Here is a 14,975-nt window from a genome sequence, read left to right on the forward strand (position 1 = left end):
GATGTAAAAATCAGAATGTGTACTGCAACAGTTAATGCTCACACAGTAGTCAGTTTGAATCCACCTACAAAAACAAATACAGCTGTAACCGGTTCCAAAACTCTGCATGGCAGGAAGGCTTTAAGAAATATCCATTCTGGCAACTCTTTTCCCTCAAAATACCAATTGTACCTAAAGGAGACTAAAACCTGGGGAGAGTGTGAATTGATTCTTTCCATCCTGCTCACCGGAGCAGAGAAATATTTTATAATGCAAAATAAAGACATTTAACCAGCATTAAAAATAGCTCCAGGAGTCTAAAACCTCAAAGGAATGGAAATCAACTCTGTAACCTAAGCCACCTGGTTGAAGAAAGTGTCAGAGGGAAATTACTATCTTCTACCCTACAGAAGACTCAGAGGTGAAGTGCATTCCAGGACTGAAAAATGCAATGCACTGTATTTGCTTAGATTTCTTATTCTGTAGCCTTATCAGCTACTGCTGTCCAATAGGAACGTATGGAATGCTAAAGTTAAGGAGTCCCGAGGGAACAGAGAAGGGAAAAATTGTTTTCCAAAGGGCAGAGTGCTCCCTTTCTTTCTTAAAAGAAAGCTCGGGGTGTGTTCTGATACCTGTGGATTTTCTTCCCGTTTTGGCTTGGGTACAGCAGGTGGAGTAACTGTACGACTTTCTGTTTGCTTCTCTTCTGCTTCCACGTGTGGTTTAATAGTCTGAAAAGAAACAGTTTCTCTCATTCAGTGATAAGAATGACTTCTTTTTACTTTGACTAATAAAGCAAAACAAATACTTTTGCAGATACTGGAGAAAAGCAGTTTGAAGCTGCCAGTGCACTAACAAAGACTTAAATGAGGAATCTGATGTGAGAGGAATGTTAAGTAAAGTGCTTTCCTTTAACAAAGGATGAAACAGCCTCACCGCCAATCCATTAACCCACGCAGCCAGGCAAGCAATTAAAGTCATCTTAAGAGTTAATCACTAAACAGACAGACACTTTAAGAAGCATCATCCCAAGGAAGACTCCCAGGTAGAAACCATTCCGTATGGCACGTGAATTTCGTGCTTCTCACTCCTCAGTCTTCCTACTTCACAGACTTCTGAATGTCTCAAAAACTCTCTCTTTGATTTCTAAGATCTCAGATATTGCTCAAGCTTTTTTCTTTCCTGAAGTCATAATCTCCTGCTATGGTATCATAAACCCTGCATGACAACCCTCAGCCCATAGCTGTTAAGGCTACAAATTGAGGTCAGTTACAGAGAGACAGACTTTCCCCCTTTATGATATGGGGGAACTATCCAGCAATATTCATGTGTATTAATCCACCAGCGTTCTTCTCTGTGTTTTTCAACAGTTGCACTGCTAGCAATTATTCAAAGAGCAAACAAATATTGCTGACATCAGAAGGAGTGAGCATCAAAAGTACAGCACTGCAAAAGCACAACTTCAAATCGTAGGAAAAGGGCAAGTATTGCTGAGTAACTTGTGGAACAGCCTTGAGCTATGCAAGAACCTGCTCCTGAGAATTCCTAAGCAGAACTGAGCATGAGCATATCTTGCACGCACATGATTTTCACAGTCTCCACAGGTGACTTAAAAAGCAGAAGGTAACTTCAAGGCACATCAGTCTATAGAAGAGTCCTAAGCAAAATATCTACTACTATTATTTAGATAAATCACATGAATATTAGATGTTACAGGTAATGCAGTATGTAGTACACAGTATTCTACTAACATATATCAGAGAAGTGAAACAGGAGACTGCTTTACTTGAACTGAAGGGCAAGGACTCTCAGTTGCAATCCACAGCAACTGAAGCAATGTTTTGGTTTGTACAAGTCTTTCCTGGGAAGAGATTTTTACAACTAAACCCCTAGAACTCTCTGTTTCTGAGGGCCTCCCTTCCACCCAAGCAATCCAATTTAGTCACAGGACACTATCAGCCTTGAGAAGCTGAGTGAGACTATTTTGCTTCCATTCACAAGACTGCAGATCCAGGATGAAATGACAACATTTATTGAATTAAATACCCTTGTGATTTTGTATGGGTTTTGCCTTTCAATTAGCCACCCTTTGGAAAAAAAAAACCACCCAAGGGAAACCCAGAAAATATTTTCCCAATGTTTCTTAAAAGCCTGACAGGAACATGGATTTCAGCTGGTACTTGGTTTCCAAGGCACTAGGAGAGCCGGCAATGCAGCTTGTAAGCTACTGAAGTTAGGACAGTAGAGGGAGCATAAAAACACTGAAGCATGAGGAAGAGATTCCAGTGGTCCACGTGAAAGACAAATGGCAACTTCTACAAGTCATTCCATAATCTGTACTGCTGTTGGAGCAGGGGTATCTTCGATATCCACTGGAAACTTCTCCATGGTTGTCATCCTCTCCAAACTGGTACAGTAAAGCAATAAACCCAGCAGGCTGCGTTAGCAGACGCTTTCTATACATCCATACCTGTTTTTCAACGTTTGGTTTGCTGATCTGTACAGTCTGAGGTCCAGCCAGCCTGGTACCCGGCGCTGCTATCACGATGCTGGTGAGCTGTGCCATAGGGAACGTTTTGGCTATGGTTGCTGTCTGCCCGTTAACTACACGGACCGGATGTATGGAGTTCTGAGAGTTGGGTAAAGAGGTGGGTGTGAACTTTGTTGTCAACATCACAGGCCTCTGAATAAGCTGCGGAGCTGCAAGCATTGGAGGAGGTGCTGGGGCAATAGGAATGTTATTTTGGGCAACCGGTTTAGGTCGAACCTACAAAAGAGGGGAGAAAAAAAACAAACCCAACAAGTAAAAAAGAAGTCTTTCAACTCAGGCTGTGTAATCTGCAGAAGGCTGCTCGATTTTTTATAGAAGGCAATTTTTAGCATAGTGTCCTAAGTATGCCATGAGAAGGAAAAGCCACAGTTGCAAACCTGCTTGCATAAACCCCGTCCGTACCATGTGCATATGCAGTGATTGTCCCTGAAATGGAATCTGGATGCACAGACACAGAGATGGTATGTTTATTGCCAACTGCTTTATCTGTGTCTAAATCAACGGCTTGGGTTTGCAAGCCAAGAAAACGAGTGTAATATTTACAGGCACAGCTGGGGCTCTCACATTGGAAGTGTTTTGGGGCTTTACAGTGAGCCTCCGAGAAATCATGGGGAAAAAGAAATAATTAAAGTTTGCAGCACGTCCCTGTTACCTTCGTCAGCTCTGCATGTTGTTTAGATTCCCCCCCCCCCCAACCAATCCTACTAAGTAAAGAAATTCTCAAGATTACATATTAATACCTCATTGGAAGTGCTAAATTCTAGAGGTGAATGCACTCATTACTCTTCTCTCACAGGAAAAGAGCCACAAGTATCTTCCAACACTTCACCACCAATACTTGCTTATTTCTTGCCCATTGTTAAGTTTGTACTTATCACATCATTACAGAGCACAGCAGCAGAGAATACATTACTGTAAAAATTAAGTCTTTTTCCTTATTTGACTCCTATTGTCCTATCTACCTTTAATACCTCATAATGCATTTTATCATGGAAAACTAGGTCACATTCCAAAAGAGCTCACCATCCCCAAATCTTAATCAGGTACCTGCCTAACCTTCCTTTTGCCTTTTGTAAAAGATTTAGACTTTTATTCACAGCATGACATAATTATTACAAATAGAATAGGAACAGGAACAGGAACAGGAATAGGAATAGGAATAGGAATAGGAATAGGAATAAGAATAGAATAGAATAGGAATAGAATAGGAATAAGAATAAGAATAGAATAGAATAGAATAGAATAGAATAGAATAGAATAGAATAGAATAGAATAGAATAGAATAGAATAGAATAGAATAGAATAGAATAGAATAGAATAGGAATCAAATAGAATAGACCAGACCAGACCAGGTTGGAAGAGACCTTCAAGATCATCACGTCCAACCTATCATCCAACACCACCTAGTCAACTTAACCATGAAACCAAGCACCCTATCAAGTCTCCTCCTAAACACCTCCAATGATGGTGACTCCACCACGTCCCATGATGGTGAGTCCACCACCTCCTTGGGCAGCACATTCCAATGGCCAATCACTCTCTCTATGAAGAATTTCTTCCTAACATCCAGCCTAAACCTCCCCTGGCACAGCTTGAGACTGTGTCCTCTTGTTCTGGTGCTGGTTGCCTGGGAGAAGAGACCAACCCCCACCTGTCTACAACCTCCTTTCAGGTAGTTGTAGAGAGGAAGAAGGTCTCCCCTGAGCCTTTTCTTCTCCAGGCTAAACAACCCCAGCTCCCTCAGCCTCTCCTCATAGGACTTGTGTTCCAAACCCCTCACCAACTTTGTTACCCTTCTCTGGACATGTTCCAGCAAGTCAACATCTTTCCTAAACTCAGGGGCCCAGAACTGGACACAGGACTCAAGGTGTGGCCTAACCAGTGCAGTGTACAGGGGCACAATGACCTCCCTGCTCCTGCTGGCCACACTGTTCCTGATGCAGACCAGGATGCCATTGGCCTTCTTGGCTACCTGGGCACACTGCAGGCTCATGTTCAGCCTACTATCAACCAGCACTCCCAGGTCCCTCTCTACCTGACTGCTCTCCAGCCACTCTGACCCCAGCCTGTAGCACTGCATGGGGTTGCTGTGGCCAGTGTGCAGAACCTGGCACTTGGATGTGTTCAATCTCATGCCCTTGGACTCTGCCCATCTGTCCAGCCTGTCGAGGTCCCTCTGCAAAGCCTTTCTACCCTCCAGCAGATCAACTCCTGCCCCCAGCAGCTTGGTGTCATCTGCAAATTTACTGATGATGGACTCAATGCTCTCACCCAGATCATCGACAAAGATATTAAAGAGCATCTGGTTCCTCTAAGATGTTTTTTTAAGTGAAGAAGCAGTCTGCATCTTTCCCAAACCATGAAAAAAACCTGATCAAGTAAACCACAAGTTTTACTGCTCACCAGAGGTCATTCATTGCTGCAGTACGGAAATACTTGGGGACTGTCTCCAGAGACATCTCGTTTTTCATATCTTTGCTCATGAGCAGCACACAACAATTAGAGCAATTTAAGGCCTTGGGTGACACTTTGATTTTGCTGACACCTGTTCCATTTAATCCGATTTCTCATATGATCAGCATATGAGAAATTCATAATTACCAACTCATGCAGGTTGAGAGGCAGCCCAGGAGGTCTCTAATTCAATCTCCTGCTCAGAGCAAGGCCACCACTAAATTTAGACTGGGTTGCTCAGTGCTTTGTCCAGATATGTCCTGTAAAACTCCACTGACAGAGCTTCCACAATGTTTCTGGGAAGCTTCTTCCACTCTTAATTGTTCTCAAAGAGATAATAGTTTCCTTATATGCAGTCTAACCCTTCTCTGTTACAGATCACAGTCTGTGATTCTCCTGTCAAGCACCTACATCTTCTTGTTAATTTCCTTGTGGGGTGACCCCAAACCCTCGTCTCCAAACTGAACAAGCCCAGATCCCTCAGCCTGCCCTTGTAGGTCATATATTCCAGCTGCCAGCTATCTTAGTGGCCTTCCTTTCTGGTTTCATTCAGGTTTGTCAACCAGGGGATACAAAACTGCATTCTGTGTACCAGGTACAGTTTTATGATTGCTTAGGAGAGGTGGATAATCTCTTCCCTTAACCTGCTGGCTGTGGTCTTGCTGGTACAGCCCAGTATGCTGCTAGGCTTCGTTGCTGCCAGAGTACACCACTGGTTTTAGCTACCATCAACCAAGACCTTTAAAGCAGTGCTGCTCCCCAACCAGCCATTTCCTAGCCTGTTCCTACACAGGGGGTTAGTCCACTTCAGATGCAAGATTTTGCCTTTTTCTGTGCTGAAGCTCGAGGGATTTCCGCTGGCCCATTCCTCTGCCCTGTCCAGGGCCCTCTGAATGTCAGCACTTCCCTCAGGAGTACTGACAGCACCCTCAAGTTCAGCATCCCCTGCGAACGTGTGGAGGATGTATTGCCTCCCCCACCAGGTCACCAACAAAGACTGACAAAATGGTGTTCCTAGGAAGCATCTCCTACCTATGCTAATAACTGAGCTCTTTCTTCTAGTGCTTGTTTTCTGAGCACTCACCTGTGGAAGAAAATTAGGACGAGGAGTAAGTCTGGGAGGAGGGATGAACTGCGGCACTTTTATGGGCTGTGGCGTAGCCTGAACCTGCTAGGAGAACATAAGGAATTGCAGTGAGAGGAGAAGAGCTTTGAAGTTGCTCACCAAAATCAACATCCTGAATGTATTTGCAGCCCTGATATCCCCAGTTTTCCACTCTGTAAATAATTTTTTCACAGTAATAGGTTCCTCATTAGAAATGTATTACAGACAGAGCTAATCTTACTTTTCAGCTCCTGCACACCTTGCTTCATAAATTGAAGGTACCTTGCCTTTCAGTGGAACTGTACTAACTACTGTGCTCTGCAATCTAAAACCACTGCACTTCAAGATAATGAAATAACCTATTTGTTGTAACAGTTAAGAATAGTAACAGGCTTTTGATGCTCAACTACACAAACCACAGTCCTTTCACACTAAATGGCATGTAGAGTGAAAGAACGCCTCACACGGATGGAGAAGATAGGGAAGTGGCAGCTCCTTCAGCAAGAGTCATGACACTGTGAGGAGCTCTAAAAACACAACCTGAAATGTTCTAGAGTAGGCCATTGATTTGAAACAATTAAGATCTGATTTTAAAGCATCCTAAGTACTTCCCTAAGTGAAAGCAGTTGGATGAAGCTGCCACATGATTAACCTCTGAAGAGCACTATTAGCTACCCTGAGTTGAGTACCCAGTGAGACTCTCTGAAATTAATGTCCACGTTAGTTTCCACTCTTCCTTACTTCTGTCCACCCACATACAATTGCAATTTACTTCAAAAAGGTCTTGCACTGATTAATTAATGCTTGGGAAAATAGTCTGAGATTTTTGATGCAATTTGCTACAGAAACATAAATCATGGACTATTATTAACATACAATCCTCTCCTCAAACCGAAGTTATTCAGCAGAGAAATAAAGCACAGGCACAAAGGATAGGTGAGAGTGGTGCAAGGGATGACATGGGAAAAGAGAACAGTAGAAAGGGCTCCACTCAAACAGTCTTCTCTATTCTGACAGCAAACATATGCCTCATTAGGAAGTAAAATTACTTCCTTTTGCATCACTAAACTGCAGTTTTAAACAAAGATGCATTTGATTTATGTTTAGGGAAACTGCAGCCTTTACTCCAGAAGTAAATTTTCCTTGTCGTGTTGCTACACTATGCCTGGTCCCCAGGCCAAGAAGCCTTTATAACCCAATTGTAAAACATTGCTTCTTTTGTGTCTAGGTGGCAAACTGTTCTGGGAAGGACTGTGTGATGTAATCAAGGCACTTTCCAAAGTAAATGCTTAGAGAAACACGATCTGTGTACGTGCACGAGAGAGTGGCGAGTGAAGACACGGCAGTGGGCAGAATTAAGTAACGTGTCTAATACCAGAGACTTTATCACGCAAAGGGAACAAGAGAGAGCGACTCAAAAACATCCAAGATGAAAGCTCCAACTGATCACATGAAGGAAGCCTGACATCTCCCTCACCAAAGAAACAAGTAGGAATTCTGCAGAACACAGCCACACAGACTAGGTAGGGGTGAAACGATTGTTACTTCCCTGTCACTAACAATCGCTAGCAGGGGAAACTTTAGACAGAGGTGACGGGTAGCAGTCATTCCCTAGAGCAAAACAGTAACAACCCATGTGGACAGTAAACACTTTGCTTTTAGACTATCATTTTAACAATGCCAACTGGTGAAGACTCACCACATGTCCCTGCTATTCTACTGACTCTATTCTTTTTTCCAACAGACCACACTCTATCTGCAGGGCAAACAGACGAAAGGCTTACCAAAGTTACTGTGTTTTTTGTCACTATTTGGACTGCCTCAGCTCCTGGCCCAGTGACCTTATTTGTTGTCTGGAGGTTGACTGGTGCATTCTGCGCATCAGTGCTGAGGACTGCTTTCTGATTGTTGTTGATAGCAGTAACCATGGCAATGGTAGGTCTCTGACCCACAACAGAGGCAGGCATGGTCGCAGTTGCTGCTTTCAAGACGAGAGGTAGTGTCTTAGTGGTGATCATAGAAGCTGTAGTTACAGTTTTCTAAGGGAAACAGAAAATACACTGTAAGAGACAGAGACACTCCGTTATCAGACAGGACGTGGGTTGGTTAGTCAGAAACAATAGAGAGCGAGAGAAAGAAAAGGCAGCACTGAGTCTATCCAGCTACTGTTCAGGCAAGCACATTAGCTCATGCCTCTGAAAACTGAGTAGCTAGAAAGGACTGTCATCTGAGGCACTGGCTGGGTCTTTTTTAATCACCTGCAGCATTACAGACTGATTCACAACAAATTCTTGAGAAAAGCACAAGTGTTAGTTCCAGCAAATGCATTTGTGGATCTTTCAGTTTTGTTATTGCTTCCAAGCATGTACTATCAGTATCAAACCTACAAGGTGGAGGTTTATGAAGCATACCAGCAAGCCAGCTTCTCACCAATTAAACCTCGAGTTTTCAAATAGAGACTTTCTTTACAGAGATCCTCACAACCAGAGGAAGCAGGGAAAACACATCCATAAATTGGTGTCTTTAAGAAGATAAATGCATTTTGATTGTGGGGATCCAAATTTCAGATTTCCCCATACATAGTTGTTTAGCCCTTAACTTTCTTTCCTGCAAGTATCATCAGCAGGATCAGCCTGAAGTTGGGAGAGCTGGCTGTCAGTCTGTCCCAATGCAAGTAATTAAGTGTGACTTCTGTGGAATGGGCTGGGTTTGGAACACGTTTGACACTGTGGTTGCTCTTGGTCTGTTTTTAAGAGAGTGATTTTCAATCAGTTAATGCCAGCATTTATCTGAAATGCCTGAACACTCCATGCCCACAAGTTCCAAAGTGAAAACCACTCTAATTTCATAGTTCTGTTGTAAAAAGGATTGTCTTCTAAGGGGTTAAGGAAAACCGGCAATTCTGAATCTCCTTCAAAAAGCAACAAGGCAGGAGAGTCTCCCTACAAAACCAGAACACAACGTGCACAGAAAACTCACAAGTGAGCTTATTTCTTTCCTCTTTGGTGTAAAAAATGCCTTCTACAAACAGCACTGCCTCTTCCAAGCAATTTGTGGCATGAGCAAATGCTCTTAGTATGAGATAACCACCATTCCCCTTCCTGATGTCAGTGCTGGGCTCACAACAGGAAGAAATGGAGAACCAGGGGTCGAGTAGGCTTTTTCACGTTCTGAACATGCCTGATTTAGACTGCTTGACTTCAATCACACAAGACCTTTCTCTTCCTTCCAATAAAGTAATGTAAATGTATTTCCAGTTGGATTCTTCAGTATTTTCACCAATATTATTTCCTTAAGCAAAACTGCAGTTTACCTTCATGCCTCTAATTTCACAATGCTTAAACTATATCCCCTAACTGCTCATTACACACAAGTGTGGAAACAGTATTCAAACACTGTATGAAGCCAAGGAAAATTCCTGCTTCAATTTTATACAGTGATACAAAATCCAGACATAATTAACTTTCCCATGTTTCAAAATGAACAATTGCCTCAACTTTTTATCTGAGATTCAGCAGCTTATCGACCTCTGCTGCGTCTTCTCCAAAGCAAGAGGCTCCATTTCCCCAATGCAGTAACACCATTCACGCTTTTCAATGAGATGTAACATGGGATCAGTTTCACAAGCACTACATTCATCCATAAACAGCTTAAAGAAAAGAGTAATCCATCATGTAACACAAGACTGTGACTCGTTCAAAGGGTTCTAGTAAGTCTGTAAGCACCAAGAGTAGAGTTTCGGTCAGCAGATCACAAGGCCTGAATATTCCTCTTGCTTTGCTAAGCATTAATTACCTTGGTAATTAAAACTAAAGAAGTTTGTTTTCAGTGCATGCATTCACGCTGAAGTGGCATTCACAGTACCTCTGCATTATTTCAAACACCACCACTGCAATAATATCACCTTTCAGCAGGCTTTGGTGCCTTAGTTAAAAGCCCTCCTTACTGAACTACGTTAACAAAATGACACTATTAAGGCAGCATACATACCTTGATTCCTAAACTCTGGAAAGTTGAGGAACCATTGGAAGCACTCTCTTTAGTGACACACCTTTGAAAGATGTGTTGTTTACAAAAGTAGGCAGCAAAAAAAGCCTTCTAGTCTGGAGAATGAAAATATTTGCCTTTGCTGACAAGAGAACTGAAGGACAACAGGACAGAAGCGCAACCTTAGATGCAAAATGTGCACAAAGTGAGGCTACTTCACCATTCAACCAACATCAACAAACCCAGCAAAGTGCTAATGAGAAAAGCTGGTTTATGTACTTGAACAGGAGGCTGAGTTGCCTTTCAGTTTGTCACTGCTTTCCAAGTACAACTGTATTGGCGAGAGCCGGAAGGCTGCAGCAGTTTTTTACTGCTTCACTAGAGGGCTCTTTAACTTTGAACAAAACCTCAATTTTCACAACCCAGGAAATGACCTGGAAGTTAAAGCATGAATGCCAAGTGTGGGATACGGAGAAACACAAGAAACTGCTTCTGCAGTTATGTTCCCTGACTGAAAAACAGAGATCAGTGACACAGCAAAGAGTGATCCACTTATTTGCCCATAAATTTTTTAGCCACAGTAGTATTCAGTTCTGTGTTCTGTTTTAGCTCTGATATTGATCTTGTTGTTCAGAAATGACTTTGCCTGAGTAAATTTGCTTCATTTCTTTGATGCTCTTTGCTCAAAACCACAACTACCTAAGCCTCACAAACACACTGGTAGACTGCATCCAAATCAGCTCACTGAGCTAGAATAGAATTAACCAGGTTGGAAGAGACCTTTGAGATTGTCAAGTCCAACCTATCAGCCAACACCATCTAATCAACTAAACCATGGCACCAAGCACCCCATCCAGTCTCTTCCTAAACACCTCCAGTGATGGTGACTCCACCACCTCCCTGGGCAGCACATTCCAAAGGCCAATCACTCTTTCTATGAAGTACTTCTTAACATCCAGCCTAAACCTCCCTTGGCACAGCTTGAGAATGTGTCCTCTTGTTCTGGTGGTGCCTGCCTGGGAGCAGAGACCAAGCTCCACCTGACTACAACCTCCCTCCAAGTAGTTGTAGACAGCAATAAAGTATCTTCTGAGCCCCCTCTTCTCCAGGCTAAGCAACCCCAGCTCCCTCAGCCTCTCCTCATAGGGCTTGTGCTCCAGGTAATGAGAGACCTGACAGCCCGACCATTTTGACCAGGAGAGAGGGCAAACAAGACTCACTACAGGTCAAAGCTATGGCTCTGATGCAAACTGCATAAAGCAAACTCTGTGGGTGAATTCTGCCACCTGCCTGTCCAGGTATGCATGAGTTGCTGCAACTCCATCAACAGGAAAAAAAAAGACCTCATATACACTTCCTTCTATGAAACACCTCCCTGCACGGTCTAGCTGCTGGGATTCTAAATATTTGAACAGGAGAAACTTGGGTTATTGCTCACAGTAGAAGCAGACCACTTTCCCTGGTGAGTTCTGGGATTATGCCTCTCTAATCCTAGACTGCACTGAAATTCAGTATACCCTCCCAGCAAAGACACTACTTCCTAAAACTCAAACTTGGCAATTAGCACTGTACACTTACAAACAAATCCTTGCAAACTCAGCTGTTATTTGATACCATACCTGCTTAGAAAGAACCAAGGAAGAAGGAGGAATTGGGGTGTTTTTTTATTCTGTTCACAGATACAGTGAGAACACTGCTAGTCCTTTAGAAATAAAGTCTTTTAATCATACATCTGCAGGGTGTGCAAAGCCTTTACTGCTTCCTGAGACCTACTGGGTATGGACAGACATCATTCATGCACCTTTGGAAAAGTCAGATGAACGTGCTAAACTTTCACCTGTTTTTAAGAAAGGTTTTAATCTTTCATCTGTTTTAAGAAAGGACTTTAAGAAAGGTGATATTGGCACCCTTATTTCCCACAAAGTTATGATTTGACTTTTAAACACCACATAAAAGGTTGGGTTTTTTTTTTTTGACTCAGGCAGGAGGTTATTGCCAAAAAACCCCACAAGACCCACACCTGCATATGCATAGAAGGTGAAATTCGTATTAGTTCACTAACAGTAGTCAGTAACAGTTTGTTGATGCTCTCCTTGCACTGTGGTATCTTTTTTTTTTTAAGTGAACATCACCTTTAGCAAGGACAAGACATATCGTGGAGATTTTTACCTGTGATCCAATCACGTTTGGAGAGGGCGCAGTAGACTGCTGCTGCTGCTGATGGTGATGCTGCTGGAGCTGTTGTAGTGGTTGCGGCTGCGGCGTCTGCAGTTTGTTTTCTGACTGTGCCAAGGGCTGTATTTGAAACTTACTGTCTGGCTGTTCCTGCTTGACTATCAAATTCTTTCGAAGCTGCTCCACCACTCTTTTCTACCGGACAAACAGAAACAGAAACAGCATTGACGACAGTTATTTCGCTGCACATGTTAGAGAGGATAAGGACAGCTAAAAAGAACTGAGTAAAGAACTGCTCCAAAGCTGAGTGGGATTGCACTGGTTGGAGTTTTACGTAGTGGTGTTACCTAACAGGCACGGGGTCAAAATAGGCCACAGAGGACTGCTGCCCAGCAGGGTGACATTGCTGTCCTTGCAGAAACTCACCCACCAAAATTCAGCCTATTCACAAACCACTGCAAGACCTCATTAAGCGGCGTTCACTCGAGACATGCTAGCACTCAGATTCCAGCTTCTGACTCCTTCAAATGTGCAACATTCCTGAACAGTGACCAAAAAGGACTTTAGGTTGAAGCCCCAGAGCCGACCTCAAGGCAATGGGGGTGCCAGTTTTCACCAGGCATTGAAAATGGGTGCAGAGACAGCCAGCTTGGGTGAAAAGTGGGGCACTGGAAGGGCATGGATGGGTGGTCATTCTGCTCAATATTAGTGTCACCTGGAAGAAAATAGGATAGGGCTACCTATATGGGAAGGAAACATTTATTTCTCACAGCTTAAAGGCTTCTTACTACATTATAGCTTCTGTGAAGTTTGAAATTATTTTGAAAGAGAAGTTTTTTTCTCCTGGTGGCCATTATGTATATTTAGACAGTAACTCAACAACTCCCAAAGCAGGACAGGCTTAAAACAGTTTAGACATACACATAATCCCCCTTGATCACTAGCATACACACAGTCCAAAAAGTTACGTGGTAAGGCTGGCTTTGGAAAAGGACAATGAAGCCAACAGACATGACAGGGGGTTGACTCAGAAAGCTCTAATGGAAAAAGAAATGGTGAGGAAACCTCCACCAGAGCTAGATGGGGCTGACCCAAGCAGTTCCATTTACATGGTAAGGAAAAGTAAAAAATATTAATTCTAACAATACTGTAGGTTTTGAGCTTTGTTTTGACACCTTAGTATTAAGACACAGTACACAAAGCAGAGTGAAAAAAAGAACAAAGCCACAACAAAAACCCCAACCAAACAAAAAGAAGAATTTAACTATTTACAACCAAATGAAACTTTTTTTTTCCCCTCATGTATCTTTCACACAGGATTATGAAAGTTTCAGCTCAGAAAGTATCTGTTCTCTGCATAGTTCGTATGGACACACTGTAGACACTTGATTCCAAGTACCTTGCTTATGATGAGTGAAAACTGCACAGTGCTCCCACACACTGAAAGTGTACCTCTAGCCCAGATGATGCTAACAAAAGGCACAGGGCTCCCATCTGCTGGAATTGAGAACTGGAACTTGGATAAAACCACACAAAACACACAAGCAACAACAAAAAAAATCACCCTTGTTTCCTAAGTCTGAAATGTGTGAGCTCACATGGCTGACCTTTTTGCACAAGCCTGCATTCAGCAACTCAGAGGTGCACAGAAGGAGGTCTGCCTGGCTTCTACAAAAGCCACAACCCTAGCTGGGGATGCACCCTCAGCTCTGACAACAAGGGAGGCACAGGCCCCCTCCTCCCTGAAAGTTCAGGGAATTGGTAACGGATGGCAGCGTGAAGGAACTATCTTACAGTGCAGCTAGAAAAGTGCTAAAAGCTTTCAAAGCCTAAGAGCTGTGAATTGTTTGTTCCCTTCTACAACGAGAAGAAAATAACAGGAGTGTAGAAGGCATTTCTCCAACGCAAGTATTATACATAGTTTTAAACGGGCTGTGTCTATCAGCTCATTCATATATGCAATAACTGAACCATCATTTAAAATTGCTTTCTGAAAACATCAGCCACATTAACATGCAAACCAAAGTGCCATGTCAGCAAGCAGAAACAAGAGATGGGAAAAAAGCATTTCCAGAGAGTAACCCGAGGCAGAGGAGAGGGGAGCAAAGCAAAGTAGGAGAGGAAATAATGGAACATGCCTATGGAATACCTGCCAAAAAATGGACTGCAAACACTGCACAGGAGGCTAATGAATTACTGTACCCGGCATGAAGGGGAAGGGAGATTTTGTCTTCCACAGCTGCCTGTCTGAATTCAGTGAGAACAGCGCTCTTCTATCGATTCCCTAACTGGAGGAAATCAGCTGCAATGGCCCAAGAATTAATTTCCATCTTGCCCTTTACAATGGGAAGAACAATAGTGAAAGGATTTTAAAAAATAAACTAAAAGGAGAGAGAGGAGAGGGAGAGGCAGGCTGGAAGACTCCTCTGCTATCCCGCTATGGCAGGGCGAGAGCCAGCGAGGACGGGAGCAGAGGAGCAGGAGCGAGGTGAGTCACATTGCATTCACATGCCGCCTGTTCCACCCCCAGGCCCGAAACACGGCGTGCAGAGTTGGGGAAAAACAGGTCTGAAGCACAACTTTTATTAGTGCCTTGTGCAAAAAGTGAGGCTCAGCATATTTGGCACAAGACGGATAACGTGAGCGGAAAAATGCCGTTGCTCTGGAAGTCTACGCTAGCCTGTTAGAGGCTGCTGAGAGCTGCCTGGCAGCAGCACATCCTGC

The 14,975-nt window shown here is 43.2% G+C and overlaps 1 protein-coding gene across 10 annotated transcripts in view; it reads right to left on the reverse strand.

The window, feature by feature from the left end:
• Nucleotides 1–14,975, reverse strand: part of PHF21A (PHD finger protein 21A) — a 158,293-nt gene that overhangs the window by 19,339 nt on the left and 123,979 nt on the right. For 6 of the 10 annotated variants that reach the window (XM_068161483.1, XM_068161486.1, XM_068161478.1 and 3 more), the window contains exons 6-10: nucleotides 12,246–12,446; nucleotides 7,874–8,128; nucleotides 6,069–6,155; nucleotides 2,450–2,746; nucleotides 612–710 (exon numbers count right to left, since the gene is read on the reverse strand). In XM_068161483.1, the coding sequence (XP_068017584.1) occupies nucleotides 612–710; nucleotides 2,450–2,746; nucleotides 6,069–6,155; nucleotides 7,874–8,128; nucleotides 12,246–12,446 (939 nt within the window). The remainder of the gene's footprint in view (nucleotides 1–611; nucleotides 711–2,449; nucleotides 2,747–6,068; nucleotides 6,156–7,873; nucleotides 8,129–12,245; nucleotides 12,447–14,975) is intronic. The other 4 variants (XM_068161484.1, XM_068161487.1, XM_068161482.1 and 1 more) reach the window with 2 other exon arrangements.

This window comes from Melanerpes formicivorus, unplaced genomic scaffold (assembly GCF_026170545.1).
Source record: "Melanerpes formicivorus ecotype bairdi unplaced genomic scaffold, bMelFor1.0.p_v2 SCAF_58, whole genome shotgun sequence".
NCBI lineage: Eukaryota > Metazoa > Chordata > Aves > Piciformes > Picidae > Melanerpes > Melanerpes formicivorus.